This window comes from Pseudorasbora parva, chromosome 19 (genome assembly GCF_024679245.1).
Source record: "Pseudorasbora parva isolate DD20220531a chromosome 19, ASM2467924v1, whole genome shotgun sequence".
Classification (NCBI taxonomy): domain Eukaryota; kingdom Metazoa; phylum Chordata; class Actinopteri; order Cypriniformes; family Gobionidae; genus Pseudorasbora; species Pseudorasbora parva.
The window spans coordinates 4,368,408-4,387,749 of NC_090190.1; the positions used below are offsets into that span (position 1 = coordinate 4,368,408).

General features: G+C 40.6%; 2 protein-coding genes across 2 annotated transcripts; one reads left to right on the plus strand and one right to left on the minus strand.

The window, feature by feature from the left end:
• The first annotated feature begins 1,715 nt into the window (after nt 1–1,715).
• gpr3 (G protein-coupled receptor 3) lies at nt 1,716–4,665 on the plus strand. Its single transcript, XM_067425323.1, has 2 exons — nt 1,716–2,103; nt 3,120–4,665. Exon 2 carries the CDS (start codon nt 3,122–3,124, stop codon nt 4,100–4,102), a length of 981 nt encoding a protein of 326 aa, XP_067281424.1. The 5' UTR covers nt 1,716–2,103; nt 3,120–3,121; the 3' UTR covers nt 4,103–4,665.
• A 5,393-nt stretch (nt 4,666–10,058) lies between these two features.
• wasf2 (WASP family member 2) lies at nt 10,059–19,340 on the minus strand. The gene is made up of 9 exons (XM_067425609.1): nt 19,188–19,340; nt 16,896–17,051; nt 16,682–16,816; nt 14,974–15,127; nt 14,453–14,570; nt 14,229–14,353; nt 13,982–14,149; nt 12,585–13,042; nt 10,059–10,992 (listed from the first exon to the last, which is right to left on the minus strand). The coding sequence occupies exons 2-9, from the start codon at nt 17,026–17,028 to the stop codon at nt 10,835–10,837; spliced, it is 1,449 nt and encodes a 482-aa protein (XP_067281710.1). The 5' UTR covers nt 17,029–17,051; nt 19,188–19,340; the 3' UTR covers nt 10,059–10,834.
• Nucleotides 19,341–19,342: the final 2 nt, after the last annotated feature.

The following is a 19,342-nucleotide window of genomic DNA, read 5'->3' on the forward strand; positions in this document are numbered from 1 at the left end:
ATTGACAATCTGAGGGAATCCACACTGACCCTCAGAAATATGCTTCTGCTGTATATTTTCTTGGTGGAGACACATGAAGTGCATTAGGCCATTGATTCTTTATTGGGCATCAGGTTGTCAGGGATTGATAAAACAAACCGTAAATATGCAGCCAGCTGGAAATCCTGGAAAACGTTTAAACTGTTTATAGGAACTTGATGCAGTTGTAATCTAATGTATTTAGTTTGATTCAGTGATTTCTAATAATACTGTGTTAATTTCAATGTGTTTATTATCTTTTTCAGTGCAACTATTTTCTAGCTGGTCTAACCTATAGTAATTAACTGGTGACTAGCTCCTTGTAGACTATCTTGGGCAAACAAACAAACATTTACCTCTGGTTTCACAGGCAAAGTTTACGCTAGTCCAGACTAAACTGCATGTTCTGAAGAACTAATAGCAACTTGAACAGACATATCTTAAAATGTCAGTGCCATTGTTTTGTCTCATCAGTAAGTTTTTTTAAGCATGTTAGCTATAAATGCCCAAATTGAGCTAAAACCTAATCCTGGTTTAATCTAAGCCTTGTCTGTGAAACCAGGTTCAAATGCATTTTAAGGTACAAATGCATCTCGTAAGAGCTTAAGGTAGCCAACCAATATATGACCCTGAAGCACAAAACCTGAAGTCATAAATTGCACAAGTGTGTGGCAATAGCAAACAATACATTGTATGGGTCAAAATTATCTATTTGTTATTTTAAGATATTTTGTATATTTCCAACTGTTAAATCAAAATATGCATTGATAAGGACTTAATTTGGACAACTTTAAAGGTCATTGAATCAATATTTAGGTTTGGTTTTTTTTGCACGCTCAGATTCCCGATTTTCAAATAGTTGTATCTTGGACAAATATTGTCCTATCATAACAAACCACCCATCAATGGAAATCTTAATTAGTCAGCTTACACATGATGTATACATTCGAACAATTTTAACTTTATGGCTTTATGGTCACATTTGTGATTAAATAGCTAATTTTGCACATCACAGTTATCAATCACAGTAGACTAGCTCTTAAAAACGGGGCTGTCTGACACATTGTTCGGTGTCATCATCAGTCAGCATCCAGGGGGGGGGGCTGTAAGATTCCCTCTAGCTGGAGACCACCGGAAGCGCATGCCCTTATATAGAGAGCTGGAGATTTCCCCGTATTGTAGCGCGCGCCCACCTGCTTCATTGAAATGCAGAGCCACGCGAGCACTGCGACGCCCACGCGCCAAATCTGCCGGGAAGCGCCATAATCGCCTCCATCTGCAGGGAAATTATGTCATAGCTATATAACCTTCAGGCATCCGAATAGCGACATATTATAATAATAAGTCGTTAATTGGGACAGGTGTGCGTGCGTTCCTTGTCTGTGACATGATACATTTAGCTTAGTCACTTCCAAGGTTATATACGAAGGCATGGGATTTTTGTGAGAGTAATAATCGTGCCACGCACCCCAAAAGTGCGGCACAACTGACGTCACTATCAACGAAGCGCGAGCGCGTGTTTCAGCACCACGGACAGCAGTGACTCACGTAGCGCGCGCGCGCGCAGACACACACACACACAATGCACACATCAAGCGGGTGTTGGTCAGCTAGTTGTAATAGGCCTATTTAGTTTTTTTATGCAGGCCCTGACTGTGTCTTTTAGTCAACGCAAGGACTGCCTGCCTTTAACAAGGCCAATTGATTACACTCTGTCCTCTCTCGCGCCGTCGCAGTGGGCGGGGTGAAAGAATGCGGTATTTTATGAATGAAAATACGACAGAGGCCGGTGTTCCTGCGAACCTCCTGATTGGTCGAAGCCCTCCTCATCATCGTAACTGACGTCATGGGGAATCGGGGGTATAGCTCGCAGCCCACCGGAGATCGGTGTTAAACAGAAGCGCTCGGAGGACCGAATACAGCGCAGCTACTACAGGGATCCTCGAGTTAGAACAAGAGCAAGATATCTTTTCCACAAGACCTGGATTTGCAAGACCCCGTTATTCACTCGAGCTCGGATCTGTGCGGACCTCCAGCTGGATGCTGGCGTGAAGAATCGTCGCTTCGCAATCTTATAACGCTTCTGTAAGTCTGTTTTTTATGCATCTTCATCTTCTCTGTTTAACCTTGTTACATTTCACCTGACTAGTAGACTACACAGCGAAAATATTTAAGACGTTACAGGATGGCATCGGTGCTTCTTGTGTGTTTTACATAACAATGTGTGTGTGTGTGTTAGGCTACTTCCAAACGGAGATTCCCATGCAGGCGCACGTGCAACCCCGCAGGATTTATTTAGGGGATACTTAAAAATATTTAATTTGCTTGAAAACCTACCAAACCTACTGAAATCTTAATTGTGTGTAATTGTAGTTTGTCAAGATTGCAGTTTTGGAAGGAGTATGTGAGATTTACAAATGGGGCTGCAGGGTTATAGGACTAACATTGCTTTAAAATAGATTAATACTATTAATATAAGTGGCAAATAGGGCCTCAAATTCAAAATTAGCTTGCATGCACATGTAAATGCACAGTTACCTACAATCAAGGTAACACGTGACACTAATATAATGCAATATGCAGTGAAGAAACTGCATACACCCAATAAGACAATAAAGATTAAATATTAATATTTTATTATAAAAAATAACAAATCATTTAATATAATACAGCTGACATTAAAGACATATAGTCTTTATTTATAATCATCAAATCAGACTAATTTCTGAAGGATCATGTGACACTGAAGACTGGAGTAATGATGCTGAAAATTCAGCTTTATATCACAGGAATAAATTACATTTTACAATATATTCAAATAGCAAAAAGTTATTTTGAATTGTAATAATATTTTACAATATTACTATTTTGATTAAATAAATGCAGCCTTGGTGAGCATAAAATAGAGTGGTAGTGTATTTGTGATATATGAATGACTTAATATAAGTTTTTGAGGTGTGCAGACTCGGGGTGTGTGTTGTTGTTCATCTGCGTGTCACTCTGAGGTCAGACGTTATGACGGAGAGCCAGTGCTGAGCAGAATATGTGACAGACACCCTGCTGTGGGTAGCGTGACTAAACCTTCTCTCCCTCCCCTTCAGAAATGGCCCTGAACGGCTCTGAAGTGGGCTTAGAAGTCATCTTGGCGATGGACCAACTGCTGGAGCTCAGCCCGTCCCACGCGACCCCAAAACCCCTGGGGTCCGCAGCGATGACTCCATGGGACGTCGCCCTGTGTGTATCAGGAGCTCTCATCTGCTGTGAAAATGCCATCGTGGTGGCCACCATCTTCTCCTCGTCGTCTCTGCGGGCTCCTATGTTCCTGCTAATTGGCAGCTTGGCCTGGGCGGACTTTCTGGCAGGGGTGGGGCTTCTTTTGCACTTCCTGTCTCGCCGGTGCGTTTACTCAGAGGCTTTGGAGTTAGGCAGTGTGGGTCTATTGGTGAGCGCGCTTAGTGCTTCCGTCTTTTCTCTTTTGGGCATCACCCTGGACCGATTTCTCTCGCTGCATCGCGCTCTGACCTACGGATCCCGCCGCACACACGCGCAAACTCTCTGCGCTCTGGCCGTCTGTTGGACTATTGCGGGTCTTCAGGGCGCTTTACCCGCATTGGGCTGGAATTGCTTGCACGATGGAGAGTCCTGCAGCGTGCTTCGCCCTTTGACCCGAGTGCATCTCGCGACCCTATGTGGCGGCTTTCTTCTGACCTTGGCTCTGATGCTGCAGCTGAACGCCCGAATCTGCAGCGTCGTGCTCCGCCACTCGCACCAAATCGCCCTCCAGAGACACACACTCCCATCCGCGCGCACACACACGCGCCGTCGGGTTCACACCCTCGCCCTAATCCTCGCTACATTCGCCAGCTGCTGGATGCCCTTCGCCTTGTACGGTCTTCTAGCCGACGGATCGTCGCCGGCTCTGTATACTTACGCCACATTGGTGCCGGTCACTGGAAACTCTCTGCTGAACCCTCTGATCTACGCCTACAGGAACACACACATACAGAGAGTGTTGCGACAGGCCTGCTGCTGTTGTCTGCCAAACACACCCATCAAAAACACACACACTCCCAGTGACGTCTGACACCGTGTGCTGTAAGCACATCAGAACACTTCTATGATTCTATGGTGCCATTAAAGATTGTGTTTCATGTTTTACTTCCGTTCCTGTTTGGGAACGTCACTGTGCCAGTCGCCAAATCTCCCGTCTGAAAAGTGAACATGACCACTGTCAGTGACCTGATCTTACTCTGCATTATTTAATTTAATTCTGGAAAAGGTTTATGTAGCAGTGTGTGTCCTTTTGTTTGTTTTGAATTGAGAAAACTGCCACTGTATCCTTTTAGCTAGTGCCAACTAAAGGGGTGCAAGCAGAAGCTCTCCTGTCCGCTTTAACGTCTCAGATTTGTGCCTCGTTTTATGTCCTCTGAAGTTCAGAGTTACTGATGGAATCAAAATCATTTGCACTTTATGACAATGACTTGACTTTTGAGCTGAAACTTTTGTTTTTATACTTCATAAATGTCTTGTTTGCACTTACAATGTATTAATGTTGCACAAAATGTCCAAATGTATGAGTGAATGTTTTATTGTTGAAATGAGATGTTTTATGGAAAAAATTTATAATTAAAAATTGTAACTTTTGTACATTTTGTTGTATTTTTCTTGGAAACATTTGTATTATATCAAAGTGGATTCATTTCAATTAAAGTTAAATTCAAGTTAAAAACACACAAAGAAATTGACTAAAACCATTACAAAAAAAAAAACGTATCTAACTTATTTCAGCGATAGTTGCCAAGGTCGCAAAAATTTAGTTCAGCTTGATCAAATAAATAAAACTGAAATAAAAATTATATATAGGCTACATTTCTAAATCTTTAAATATTACAGTTAAAACAGAAAATATAAAATAAAAACTATTTCAAAATATTAATAAAAACTATAATATTGAATATCTAAGAATATCTCAAATGAAATTACATGGTTATTAACCAACAGTATAAAATCAACCTAGTGTCATTTATTGATATTTTTAATAAATACATTCAAAATGTAGGACACTTAAAGCTACACTGTGTAACTTTTTTAGTTTATTCTTAGCTAAAAACACTTAGTTCTTTCAAAAGTATATGATTAATGTATATTTACTTCTTTCAAGTAATAATTCTCATAAGTTTATAATATGCCATTGAAAATACATACGGGTGAGGGGTTCGAATGCCGGTCGCCATGTTGCTCCTCCATCTTGAAAGTACATTAGAGGTAGCCTAGAAATCTAGATGCACCCTAGCGGCAGCAAATTTAATTTGCCCGCAAGTGTGGTCTAGGAACTCTCAATACCCTTCTGAGCTGTATTCCTCACAATCTGGACGGGCCAATCACGTCGTGTATAGAGTCGGCTGGCGGGGCCATAATGACGACGGCCGAGTTGCGTTTGTGTGCTTCTGGTAAACACAGAAACTGGCGAACGGCGGCGGTCTTTCGAATCAGCGTTGACCGCGACCGCGAGTTAAAGGGGGGGTGAAACACTCAGTTTCAGTCAGTGTCATGTCAATCTTGAGTACCTATAGAGTAGCATTGCATCCTGCATATCTCCGAAAAGTCTTTATTTTTTTTATAATTATATAAGAAAGATGCGCTGTTCCGAGTCTTTCCGAAAAAAGCCGAGCGGGTGGGGGCGTGTCGTGTGAGCGGAGCTAAATAATGACGTGTGCAGCAGCGCGCTGCTATTGTGTTGAGTCGAGTGCGTCATCCCTAACAGCGGGAAAAAAACTTTATTCAAAATAAAAATATGGCTTTTAATCAGATACAGCCATACATCTATGATCCGGAATCAGACCCAGAGGCTGAAGTTGAACAGGAGCAGCAGCAAAAACGACTAGAGCAGGACGTCTCTATGTGGTACAAGTTATACACTAACTATATAATATGCTTAGCGACTTGTGTTATTTACATATTTATACTTGAATTATATCGTCGTATTTTTGTCTTTGAAGGTGTACATGTGGGAAGTGCAGTTGTGCACGTGTGTTTGTGTGTTTACGCGTGGTTTGTGTAGACGTTATTAAGCGGACCGGTTTTGCACAGCAGGATTAGTTAGTGTTTACATAGAAAGACACGGAATAGTAGCGCATTTGAATGAAGAAGCGCGCTTATTTAGTTCAACATATTTCCCCCCTCTTTGTGTATTTTTGTTTGGAGTGCTTTTACAATACACAAACATAAAGTTACACATATAGTGGCCAGCTAAACAAATGTACACGCACTACACATCGCATGCTCCATTGATCAATTAACTATACGTGATCATGTTTGGGCTACTTGATGAGCATAGGCAAAAACACAGACATTTGAAGCAGTCTCACTCACCGCCTGCGGTACTAACGTTGGGACTGCTCCATCATTCAGCATTAGGCGATCGGGAAATCCTGTGTCGAGCTGGGCCTTGTTTATGAAACAGTCGGCACCGAAATGCAGCGAACAGATATAAACATTCGCGCAACTCAGTTGCTGATCCGGAAAAGCAAATTACATCCACTGTTGCCTTAACGCGGGGTTTTTGGGGAATCTGTCCAGGACTGTCTTGGTCTGGCAACCAAAAACGCACTTTTTTGGTGACATTGTTAGTTTTGCACATCACCTGTGCAGCGCAGCCTACAAGCCAGCGCTTTGATGGGCGTAGCCTGTTACTTTCGCACTCTCCCTCGCTCTCTCTCACGCGCTTCCGGTAGAATTGTCCGTAAGGCCCATACAAGGAAATTCCGCCCCCGTTAACGTCAAAGGGGACGCATGATCTCAAAAAACTTGCCGAAACTTATGACTAACCGGAAGTAGTATTTTTGACAAAGAAATACTCCCATCAAATGTCCACCTTAACTTTTGAAACTTTGTCTATGTTTAGTATGGGATTCCAAGTCTTTAACAGTGTAAAAAGATCAGTATGCATGAAACAGCATTTCACCCCCCCTTTAAGCTTTTCTCTGAGAAAAGAACAAAGAACGGCACTGAAGTCATTCTTAAAAAGGGAAGATGTGTTCGGAGTTTAGCCGACCGGATACGGCGAATGTTTAATCTATCAGCGAGCTCTGTTTCACCTTCGTTGCTCTGGTTGGTGTAGCGCTATCCTATCGCATGCAGAGGGAGTTTGAAAGGCAACCGTTTATCCCGCCCCTCGGATTGAGCCCTGTCTATGGTGAGTTTCCAGACCAAACATCTTGATGTGGGTCTGGCTTGTCAGGCTACATTAGAGGGACATACCCGTATATTCAAGCTTTGCCTTTCGTGTTTTACACTCGATGGCAATGTATCGAATGTGAAGAGGGGGATTGCCATGTTAATCTTGGACTAAATCGGCCACCGTAGGAGTTAAAGCGAAAGGGGAATTGAGAGGAACGTAAACTAATTGTCATATACCTTTACACCGCTAGATGGGGGAAAATATCAAACAGTGTAGCTTAAAGGCACGTTCACACCAAGAACAAGAACTACAATGCCACACTTTAACATTTTGATTATAATCGCTGCTTTTTTGTAGTCTGCCACTTTAATGGTGCAGTAAACACTGTTGACCATGGATGGACGGAGAACCAAAACACACTTGTAGCCTATCAGTATTAAGGGGCATGTCCACTATGCATTGCATAGGGTGTTCGTTAATTTGGGCGTGAAGCTATCAAGATGGGGGTGATCCTTTCAACCAGCGGACATACATATTTTTGTATTACAACTGTTTTTGTAAAGTATTGTAAATTTTTGATTCCCATAAATACCAGTATGTGTGTGCTGCCTAAGACGTCGCTTTCTGGGCACACACTCAATTGAGATCCATTCACGTCTTCTTGTAGCCTAGAAATCTAGACGCACCCTAGCGGCAGCAAATTTAATCTGCCCGCGAGTGTCGTCTAGCAACTCTCAATACCCTTCTGAGCTTTATTCCCCTAAATCTTGCCGGGCCACTCACATCGTGTATAGAGTCGGTGGGCGGGGCTTAACATAATGACGACAGCCGAGTTGCTTTTGCGTGCTTCTAGTAAACACAGAAACTGGCGAACGGCGGTCTTTTGAATCAGTTCTGACCGCGACTCTGGAAGACATGGAGTTAAGCTTTTCTCTGAAAAAAGAACGGCACTGAAGTCATTCTTAAAAAGGGAAGATGTGTTCTGAGTTTTGTCGACCGGATATGGTGAATGTTTAATCTGTTGCTCTGGTTGGTGTAGCGCTATCCTATCGCGTGCAGAGGGAGTTTGAAAGACAACCGTTTATCCCGCCTCTCGGATTGAGCTGTCAATGGTGAGTTTCCAGACCAAACATCTTGATGTGGGTCTGGCTTGTCAGGCTAGTGGTATGGTGGATTTCCGCGGGAAATTCAAGCATGCCTTTGTCATTACATCACACATAAAGAAAGAATCCAGCTAGTTGTAGTGGATCGTATGTCCTTTAGCATAATTTATAGCCTTTTCTCACAGCAGCTGGAGTAAATAAACTTATTTTGATGGCGGATTGTAATCCTGAAAGAACCAACAACAAACAATCATCAGTGACAACTGGAGATTGACCCATAGTCAAAAGCAAAAGATTAAGACTACAGAAATATAAACAGTAATACAAATGGGCACGCAAAGCTGTTAACATTAACAATTTGATAACGAAGTATAACAATAAATTGCAGGGTTAGATGTGATTTGAGCTAACGTTACCGTTGGTAGCGCGATTTTGTAATGTTGTTCCCAAAAGTGGCAGATATGTTACTTACTTGTCCAAATGACATTTTGATTTTCCGATGAACATTCTTATTTAGGTTATACTCCAAGACGTAGAAGCTGTGATTCTGAAGTAACGTTTGAGTATCCACAGCCACGACTGACCACAACTCCTCAAAGCGTTAGATTCATCCGCGCTGAGAAGCCGCGCCGACGCACAACTCACGTACAGATGATAACTCCGCAAATAACTGCAATCGCAGGTTTCAAACAGAGATGGTGACACAGAGGCCAAACTTACGGACTCATTTATAAATCATTTAAACTTAACAGACCAACGTCAAATATTAGGTGATCTCGGGCCTCATTTATAAAACGTGCATAGGCACATATTTGGATTTAGAGTGTGCGTAGGCCTGCAGTAAATCGCGCCAACATATTTATTTATAACAACGGTTTTATGACTTGGAAAAGTAGATGTAAGCACTTCTAGCCACTCTCCATTTGGACGTCGACTGGTGCTCTTTTATATGTTAAAGGTATATGTTATCTTTTATAGTTCACACAAAAATTAGCCCATGATTTACTCACCCTCAAGCCATCCTAGGTGTATATGACATTCTTTTGTCAGAGTTCAGACAAATAAAAGTTTAGAGTTGTATTTAAAAAGTCCTGGCTAATCTAAGCAATATGGCAGGGATTGTTTTTCCGTTTTTGAAGTCCATAAAAATGCATCTACCCGTCAATCACCGTGCTCCACACGGCTCTGGTAGGTTAATAAAGGCCTTCGGAAGCAAATCGTTGCGTTTGTTTAAGAAAAATATCCATACTTAAAACTTTTTTAAAGTTCTGGCTAATCGCCTTCCGTGGAAAAGTGTTGAAAGTGCCTTCCCGGAGTTCAAGATGCGTACGAGTCTGCCGAGCGTTCCTGATAGCGTCACCCTTTGAACTGTAGAGGCACTTTCAAAACTTTTTCCATAAACTGAATACGGAAGGCGATCGGCTGAATCGTTACTTTATAAAGTTTTAAAATATTATATTTTTCTTACACAAACGCAACGAATTGAAATATAAGCGCAAGATCAAATGTAAGACGGTTTCTACGCAACTTTTTATAAATGTGAATTTGTTTACAGGCAGGACTTTTGCATTCCTCACTTTTGTACCAAAATTTCCCGGAAAGCGATAGAGCACCTGTGTGGATTGAATGTTTACCCCAAACGAAGCATGAATGGCATGAAAGCCCCTGCACACAAGCGCGTTCAAACATGTAGAAAACGTTGAGCTATGCACACAGGAACACACACAATATGAAATGACTAACAGCAGCAGGACACATTACTTTTAAGACTTTATTTCAGTTGCTGATAGAAAATTTACATAATTATTACCCACATATATATCAAATAAAACAATTTAACTTTGATTTCAAAATCTAGAATAATTTCTAAAACTTTGGCATTAAAACAACAGGCATTATGGAGCAGGCACTTGGGCTAAAAAAAAAGCACATCAGTCAGACCTGAGGGCTGCAAAACCGTACAGACAACCAGATGCCATTTCAACAGATAACGACCTTTGGTCTGGAGAGTGAATGTGTGTTGCAATGGAGTAAAAGGTTATTTCATCCTACAAGGTGCAAAAACTATCAAAGACACACATCTTATTATTTTAAATATCTGCATTACATGTGCGTCTTGTCTTTGTTGTAAGGAAGGCTTTAGTTGATTAGTTTACACAGAGTAATGTTAAATTGTGGGATTTTAACAGAAACGATACTGATGCATAAAGAGAAAAATATGGAAGCACATACACACAAGTACATGCACACACACAGTCTCGATTTACCTTTGGCCACATTATACAGAGGCAAAGTACTCTGAAACAGGAGAAGGCTTATAAACTAAATAATTCACACACTCTCATTTAGATTAGATCCAACCCTCTGGACACACGGCACACACTCACAGACACAGAGACGCACACCATTTGGCCTGCTTCCCCTTATTTGCTTTTGGCCTCACTGCAGGTAAACAGGTAACATGAGAAGTGTAAGGTCTAAAAGGAATGATCTTAATGTCATAGCACAGGTGATAAAGAGCAGGACGATGGCGTTAGTCAGACCAGTCATCATCATCAAACTCGGATGAATCATCCTCGGAGTCGCTGCACTCCACGGCAATGCGGCGGGACAGGATGGCTGCGACATCATTGCCATTGTGATCTCTCTTCTCCAGCTCTCGCTGTTCCTCCACTTTGCGGAGGTTAAATCCTACACACACACACACACAATTTCAGCAAACATTACAATGTTAAACCACTTAAGGACAGATGCATGTAATGCAAGTTCTTCATCTCAATTTAAATCAGTCGATTTTAATCTGATGACTGTGTCACAATAGTAAGCAAATCAATATCTTTTCCTCTATTATTCTACTTCAGTAAGAAGCCAATCACATGCGATATGATCATAACCTGTACATAAACATCTATTTTGGTCTGTAAATTTGGACTCAGAGTAGAAATGATTTGAAAGCCTTGTTTCCTACTGGTGTTAACATGTCAACCACGTGTTCAGTAAGACACATTACTGTTCAGGCATGGCATACACCTAATTTGGGGACAGCAAGATTGTTTTATTTAAGTTCTCTAATAAATAAAAAGTTATCTCAAGTGCATCTCAATGAACCTCCAGTGACAAGATTTTGCTACAATGAACTAAATTTAAAGGGATAGTTAAACCAAAAATGAAAATTTGTATTATTCTATTATATGCTGTTCCAAAACCGCAAGACCTTCGTTCGTCTTCACAACACACTTGGATATTTTTTATTAAATCTGAGAGCTCTCTAACCCTTCATAGACTACTATGCAATGAACACTTTCAAGGCCCAGAATAGTATTAATAACATTGTTATAATCGTCCATGTGACTCCAATGGTTCTTTATTTTCTTAAGTGACAATACATTTGCGCACAAATAAAATTTAATAAAAATTCTCCTACACTGTTGACATAGTAAATACAGTGCATCGCTTCCAAGTTCTACGGCAGAATGGCGGCTCACCATTGCCTAGCTCAGTATCACATGCATGCATCGTGGTCCTCACGTGAACAGCTTTGGCCAATGGTAGGCCGACGCTCTGACGTAGAACTAGGAAACGCTAGCCTGACGTGGTCATACTCAATTCTAGTCAGAATAGGAGTCTGAAACTTCTCCATTGGGCTGTCATTATGGGGTGTGTTTCAATCGAACCAGGAAGACCTCAATTGGATAGACCTACAACCAATCAGAGCAACGAAGTGAAGTATTGCCAAAGGTCAACAGAGCTCAACTGCACTGTGTTGCAAAGTCCACATTTTTTACCCCGCGTGTTGTTTTCCATGTCTGCGGGTTGAAGCGACTATTATGTGATATATAGACCCATGAGTGCAAATTTTAGCAGGCAAACTTGCCAAAATAATACATATTTTACCCCCAAAACACAAATTTTTTCCCCCGGAGAAATCGGCTTTGGCCGCAACTCTGGAAGACGAATGCTTAAGTCGAGCTTTTCTTTGAGAAAAGAACGGCACTGAAATCATTCTTAAGAAGGGAAGATGTGTTCGGAGTTTTACGACCGGATACTGCGAAAGATTAATCTATCAACTAGCTCCGCTTCACATTGCTCTGGTTGGTTGTAGCGCTATCCAATTGCTTGCAGAGGGAGTTTGAGAGACAACCGTTTATCCCGCCCCTCTGACTGAGCCATGTTAATGGTGAGTTCCCAGACCAACCATCTTGACGTAGGTCTGGCTTGTCAGGCTAACAAAACGCAGGATTGAGTGTATTTCTATTTTACCATCTAATCCTCTAATATGTTACCTTGACGGATGGCTGAAAGAAGGTCACTGCGAGCGTCACCCTCGGCTGGAGCAGGCTGGGCTTTGGGTGCAGCTGGAGCATGACCCCCTGTGGAGGGAGGCGGGGCTGGAGCGGAGGGTGGAGGAGGACCTGGAGGAGGAGGTGGAGGTGGAGGAGGAGGTGGTCCACCACCCATGGGTGGCGGAGGAGGAGCCGGAATAGAGCTTTCCATAGGTGGTGGAGGTGGGATAGAAGCAGAATTGCCGGAGAATGGAGGAGGAGGAGAGGGGGGCGAATCAAAACCTGGCGGTGGTGGAGGTGGGATCATCCCACCGGGAGGTGGAGGTGGTGGCGGCGCCAGAGGAGGAGCCATAGTTGGACGGCCTGGAGAAGAAGGCATGGATGGTGGAGCTGGAGGAGGATGACTGGGGCTTAAAAGACTGCCACGCTTTGGAGGCGCACCACCAGCATCATTATACCTGGAAGAGAACAAGCGTTCGTCAGCTCAGAAATGAACCTGCAAAAGGGAAATCATTAGGGTTGGGTACCGAAACCTGGTGCTAACATAGCACCGTTACCTATATAACTGGTATGCACCGGACCGAATCAGAACGCAGATTTCGCTTACATTAAACGTGCTTTCGCGCTTTGGCCGGCGCTGAGCCAGAGACACACACTCAGCGCTCGTTCATGTTTATTTTAGGTTTTAGACATTTAAATGCACAAACATAAAAAGCAGCAAAAACACGCTGATGTCTATGGAAGTGGCAATAACAATCCTTTATGACTGTTACAATTTGACAGTTAACAGGTGTTTTATTCATATCAGACACATTATATAAGTTACTTTATAGTTTACTCTGTTCTTCTCTGAGTTCACCGGTCACTTACTTTCATGTATTTTGTGAGACAAGGATGATTTTACGTGATGTAAATCCAACAGATCCGATTCTCTGAGACGCAAACTAAGATGGCGGCATATAACATGATCATTATTCACTTAGACATATTTGAAAATCAAAATATCAGATAGCTCATGACATAGGTAACAAGTTTGTGAATATTTTGAAGAAAAAAAAAAAAACGATACAGCTGAGCTCTGAGCTGTCATACAGCGCTAATGTAGCTGCTGCGTGTCATGTGAGAAGCATGACGCGTTGCCACGGAAACAACAAGGTGATGAGCTCTACGCCAGAGAATATGGTCATAAAAAAATGCTGAACTGAAGCTGGTTTGTAGCAGGTTTGTTTAATTTAAAGGATAACTTTTTTTTTAAATCTATAAAAAGCCATTATTTAATGTCATCCACCGTCGTTTTGTGGCTCTTTTTTAAAAAAAGTATCGTTTTGGCACCGGAATCGGAAAAAAACTAAACGATACCCAACCCTAGATATCATAGGCTATTTTAAGACACTCACGGCACATCTGGAGGTGGTGGTGGTGGGAAGTCCTCTTGCATTGGAGGTGGGAGAGGAGAGCCGGTATCATAGCTGTAGGAGTTAGTGCTTTGGTCCAAATACCCATCAGAGTGACTAAAACCATCATCACCAGACCCAATACTGCCGTTCAACCCTTCTATGGAGTTACTGTTAGAGACACATACATTAATATTAATATCAATGTACATAGACATTATTAGTATCCTCTGCATGTTGTTTTTATTACCCCATGGCATCTAGTTTGGGGACAACAAACTCCTCCCCCATTTTCCGGCGTTCCCATTCTTCCTTTCGGGTTTTGATTTTTCGTGGGTTCAAGTTTCTTCGGTTAGGGTTGTCGTCTTTCTTCTTCTGCTCTCGATAAACACAGAAATACAATTAACACAAACACGCTAAAGAAGCGAGTGCATTCTGAAAGGTATTTTAAGGTGGTGTACTTGCATCTCTCACCTTGTGCTTGCGTTTCTCTTTCATAATGTCCTTAGTATCTTGAAGCATTTTCTCTTTCCAAAGGTCAAAGAAATAAGACGGATCAGTGTAGAACTTCAAAGCCTCCTTACCATCATCCCTGGAAAACAGAAAACACTTTAATCATGTTGAACACTTAAATCATGGTATGAAAACAGTTACAGAGGACCAATTATGCCATCAATTTTGTTGTTTTCATGCTTAAATGTTCAAAAAACACACTCAAAACACTTGAGTGTGTTTGGGAAATGTCCCGCCCCTTACCATAACCACAAGTTCCAACACACTGCTAACTAACTCAGTCAGGTCCCGCCCCTTTATTTTTAACATATTTGTTGACGGAAATTATTTAAATAAGGAATATTTATTCTGTGTTCGTTCCCGGAAGAAAACTCAAGACTACAATGGAGGCGTTTCAGGGAGTCTGGAAACAATGACACTGATATAGAGAATAACTCCCGCTGGATGGACTGTAGGTGTGGTGAGTGTGTTAATGTGTGTACCTGTAAGAGCTCAGGTTGTTTAGGGGGGGAGGCTCGTTGCAGGTCAGATACGTCTCATGGATGGGCTGTGGCAGTGACAACCTAATGAAGAGCTGCTGATCCTGGATGAAATTGGAGTGGAAGGCTTTGCGGCTGGTGATTGCCTGAAGAGAAACTGGAACGAGAAGGGAAAAATAGGAGAAAGGGAAACAAAAGGAACAAAGAAAGATCATGAAATAAATGTGTCACTGTAAAAAAAAAAAACACAGACTCGGCCTGTTCACGCCATGAACAATACCTATAAAGGTAACTATATTAGCGTCCACACCAGCAGACAATTTTGTTCAGTTTATTCTAAGCGCATACTGCAGTTTTGTCATCTGTCACTTTACATTCTCAAGCTCTTTAAAATCTGGTGGATGCTGATTGGCACTCATTAAAAAACATGACTTTCTGAAAGTGATTCCAGCGATTTGGTTTCTCCGTGCCATTATCATTTTTTGTGGTGTGGAAACTGCTTTTCTTTCACATTTCACATTCACTAAAATATTTTTAGAATCTTTATTGTTATAGCCATTATCCTTGGTGTGAACGGATCACAAAAATATCCGATCCTTATGACAACAGTAATTGTCCAAGTTAAATCAAATTTGTGTTGCCATAGTAATGACTATAATGCCTAGCAATATAGGGGAGAAAGAAAATGAAAAATGAAATAAATAAAAAAACACACTAATTTGCCTCTGCTCTTGACACGATGCTTAAGTGCATCAGACAACGTGCGTCAGAGACATTAATGTACTATTTATACAGTATATCAATGCAGTGAATGCCACGTAAATGCAAAAAAGAGTGAATTCTAATACAGCTGAGCCATAAATAGAAATGTCCTTTGTGTATGACATTAGTAACACTTTTAAAAATAAAGAAAGCAAGCACGTTAAATACGATCTGACATTTCATTCCGAAATGCATTTCACACCACAGATTTAAATAAAATTTGGTTTGGAATGGGGTTGTAAAAATCAATCATGTTTGTCAGAGTAAATACAAACTAAACAATGAGATTAATTAATAAAAATTAAATAACAGTACAAAATAAATAAAAAGTGCGAAAGCTTGTTTACGCCAAGGAATAACATCATTTAAAATGTAATTGCGACTTTTTATCTCAGAATTGAGTGATAAAAAGTCACAATTACCTTTTTTTAAATGTTATTCTGTGGCAGAAACAAGCTTCCATACAAAAGACTTGGATATGCATAAAAAGAAAACTTTTAACAAAAATGAAATAACATAAGAGCTAAACAAAGTTAGATATGTAAAAAAAAAAAAAAAAAAAAAAGTACACACACACACACACACACACAGACACACAGACACACAGACACACAGACACACAGACACACAGACACACAGACACACAATAACTTAACAAAAGAGTTGAATATGCAAATTAAAGACACTGAAAAGAAAAAAAATACAAAAGAGAAATAAAAGTTGCATTATGGACTAATTAAATTAAATAACACAAAGCAACTAATAAACAGAGTTGTAAACATACAAGCAAGCAAAACTGTTGCACTTTGCATGATTCAAACCTAATGCAAAATTACCAATTCTGTTTTCTGCAACAAACCAATGTGGTCCAAAAATTATTTGATTAAATCTACATATTTAGCCTCATAAATGAATTAAAAGCTTGATTAAAACCCAGTGCGTTTCTTACCTTCCTCTTCTTTAGGGTCCAGCTGGGTGACTTTGACCTGCAGCTTGTCCACTCTCTCTCCCAGCGTATTGACCCGTTCAGCAAACGCGCTGGCTTGAATAAACAGCTCGCCGAACACATCCTCTGCATACTTACCTATGATTAAATGACACATTAAAAGCAGAAACACACAACTGATTTTCTTCAGTAAACACCCCATCACGCAAACACTTACTAAGTGATCCAAGCTGACGAATGATGTTGGCAAGTGTGATGTTGGTCACACACTCCAGTTCACTCTTGATCGTATTTGGCAGTGTCTGGCGACAGAGGTGCCGTGGCTCGATGTTTCGTGTAACCAAAGGCATGATGGGAACTTGGTCACCTTCCTCTTTTAGACAGAAAAGCAACGAAAAAATTCACATACTACACAATGCATTATGAATCCTGTCATGAACTGGGCTGGTAGGATCTAGAACACACTCCCTTATGGCTGCTACTCTTTTTCCATTCAGATCACACATATCCAACACTCACACTCACAGCCGTATATGTGCTTAAAGCAGAACCGAAACTGCTGCAGTGTTTCTTCTGCCAGGACGCAACTTATAGTCTAATTTCTGCTGCCTTTAACACTTCTCCTCTTGTGCTATTTTTAAAGTAAGTACACAAATAGTGCATACACATAGATACATGCATATATACATATAGACACACACACACACACGCACTATACACACTCATACACAGTAGTGGCCAAAAGCGATATCTCGAGGGCATCTCTGTTTATATTACAAGTTTGCATTAAAACATCAAAATATGAGGCAAATATGTTATTTTTTACTTTTATATTTTAAATATGAAGGAAAAACAAAACACTACACGTAATCAAGGTATTTACCGGATTTAATTATAAGGCAAAAAAGCTAAATACATCTACAGGTTTAATTTTTTAGAATGTAAAAACACGCAAATATAAAAAAACATACATTGTCCAAAGATGCGTAGCCGTGAAGTGGTATCAGGTGGGGTTGTATCAGTAGTTTTACGAGTACAAGTACTTGTGCACAGTATCGGACCGACACCTGAGTAATGGTATCAGTATCGGTGCATCCCTACAATATACAATAATAATACATATTATTAGTAAACACTAAACCATTTTTGCCATTGGAACCAGGTTTTATGACATTATTAAGAACACCTAAGGAAATGCTATTATAACAAAGTTAGTTATTTTTAATAAAGCTGTTATTTATTCAAAAAAGTATATTTAAAAATGTGTTTCATCTGTGTCACAACAAGACGCGCAAGAGGGGGCGCGGCGCCACGCCTGTTGCACGTCTTTTTGTTCTTTTCTTCTCTTTATCACGGGTTTAAAAGCAGTTTACCGCTGAACCGCGGGAATTTCTTGCTTTTCAACCACGGTAAAAAAAAAATCCATACCGTCCCAGCCCTATCTGTGTGGTTTTTTTTTTTTTACAGGTTACACACACACAGTACATACGTGTGTGTATGTATGTGTATGTATGTGTATGTGTGTGTGTGTGTGTGTGTATATATATATATATATATATATATATATATATATATATACACACACACACACACACACACACACACACACACACAGTAGTGGCCAAAAGCTGTATCTGGAAGGCACATCTATTTGTATTAACCCTACAAAGTTTTATTAAAGTATCAAAATATGAGTCAAATGTTATTTTTTTACTTTTAAATTTTAAATACAAATTTAAGAAGAATAGAACAAAACAAGGTATTTATCTGACTTAATTGTATGGCCAATAAAAAGCAAAATACATCTACAGGTTTTATCTTTTACTATGCAAAAATATGCAGACAAAAAACAAAAACATACATTGATAACAAAATAAAAAGCTATTAATATTTTGTTAGTTCTCTTTTGGTTTTGCTTTTCTTTGCATCACAGCTTGGTCAAAAAAATATGTCCACACAATTTGGCAGGTTTCATTGAGTCATCACAAATAAAACAAAACCAAAAATGCAATATGCTTATGAATAAAGGGTGAAGATGTAGATTTTCTTAGGCAAGGCCAAACATTACTTGTTTTGAGAGGATTCATTTTATATATTTAAAGCATGTAATTCTGTTATGAGTCAGGAATTAATGCCTGGGCGTGAAGGAAAATGTTCACCCATCCGACTTCCTACATTGGGAGGGAGTGGAGGCTCACAACATACCAGCCCAACTTTGTTTATGGGGGAAAAAAGATAAGCTAAGATAAGATCAAATCAAATCAAGGCCGTTCCCAGTAAACTGATTTCTTGTTCAGAAGTAAAAGCTATGGTGATATCAAAACGGCACAGGGTTATTTGTCACGAGTGTTTATTAGAAAGCTTCAAAAAACTAACAGCGGAGGCCTAAACTCACTGAAGCGTCTGTGCAGAACAGGAAGTGATTAGCGTTAGCTTATACTGTCAACTCACCCACAAAACAGCGACTCTTTCATACTCTACGCGCATTTAAAGTACTTAACAGTCTTACCTGTATAGATTTGGCCGTAGATGCCGACGTCTCTTGGCTTTTAAACTACCTCAGCAGCTCCATTCCCTGAGTTTTGTGCCGTCCATACTTTTCTGAGCCGACAAAATGTCTACAAGTACTGTAACAAGAGCTGTGTGGCAGCGACAGTTCGGTCT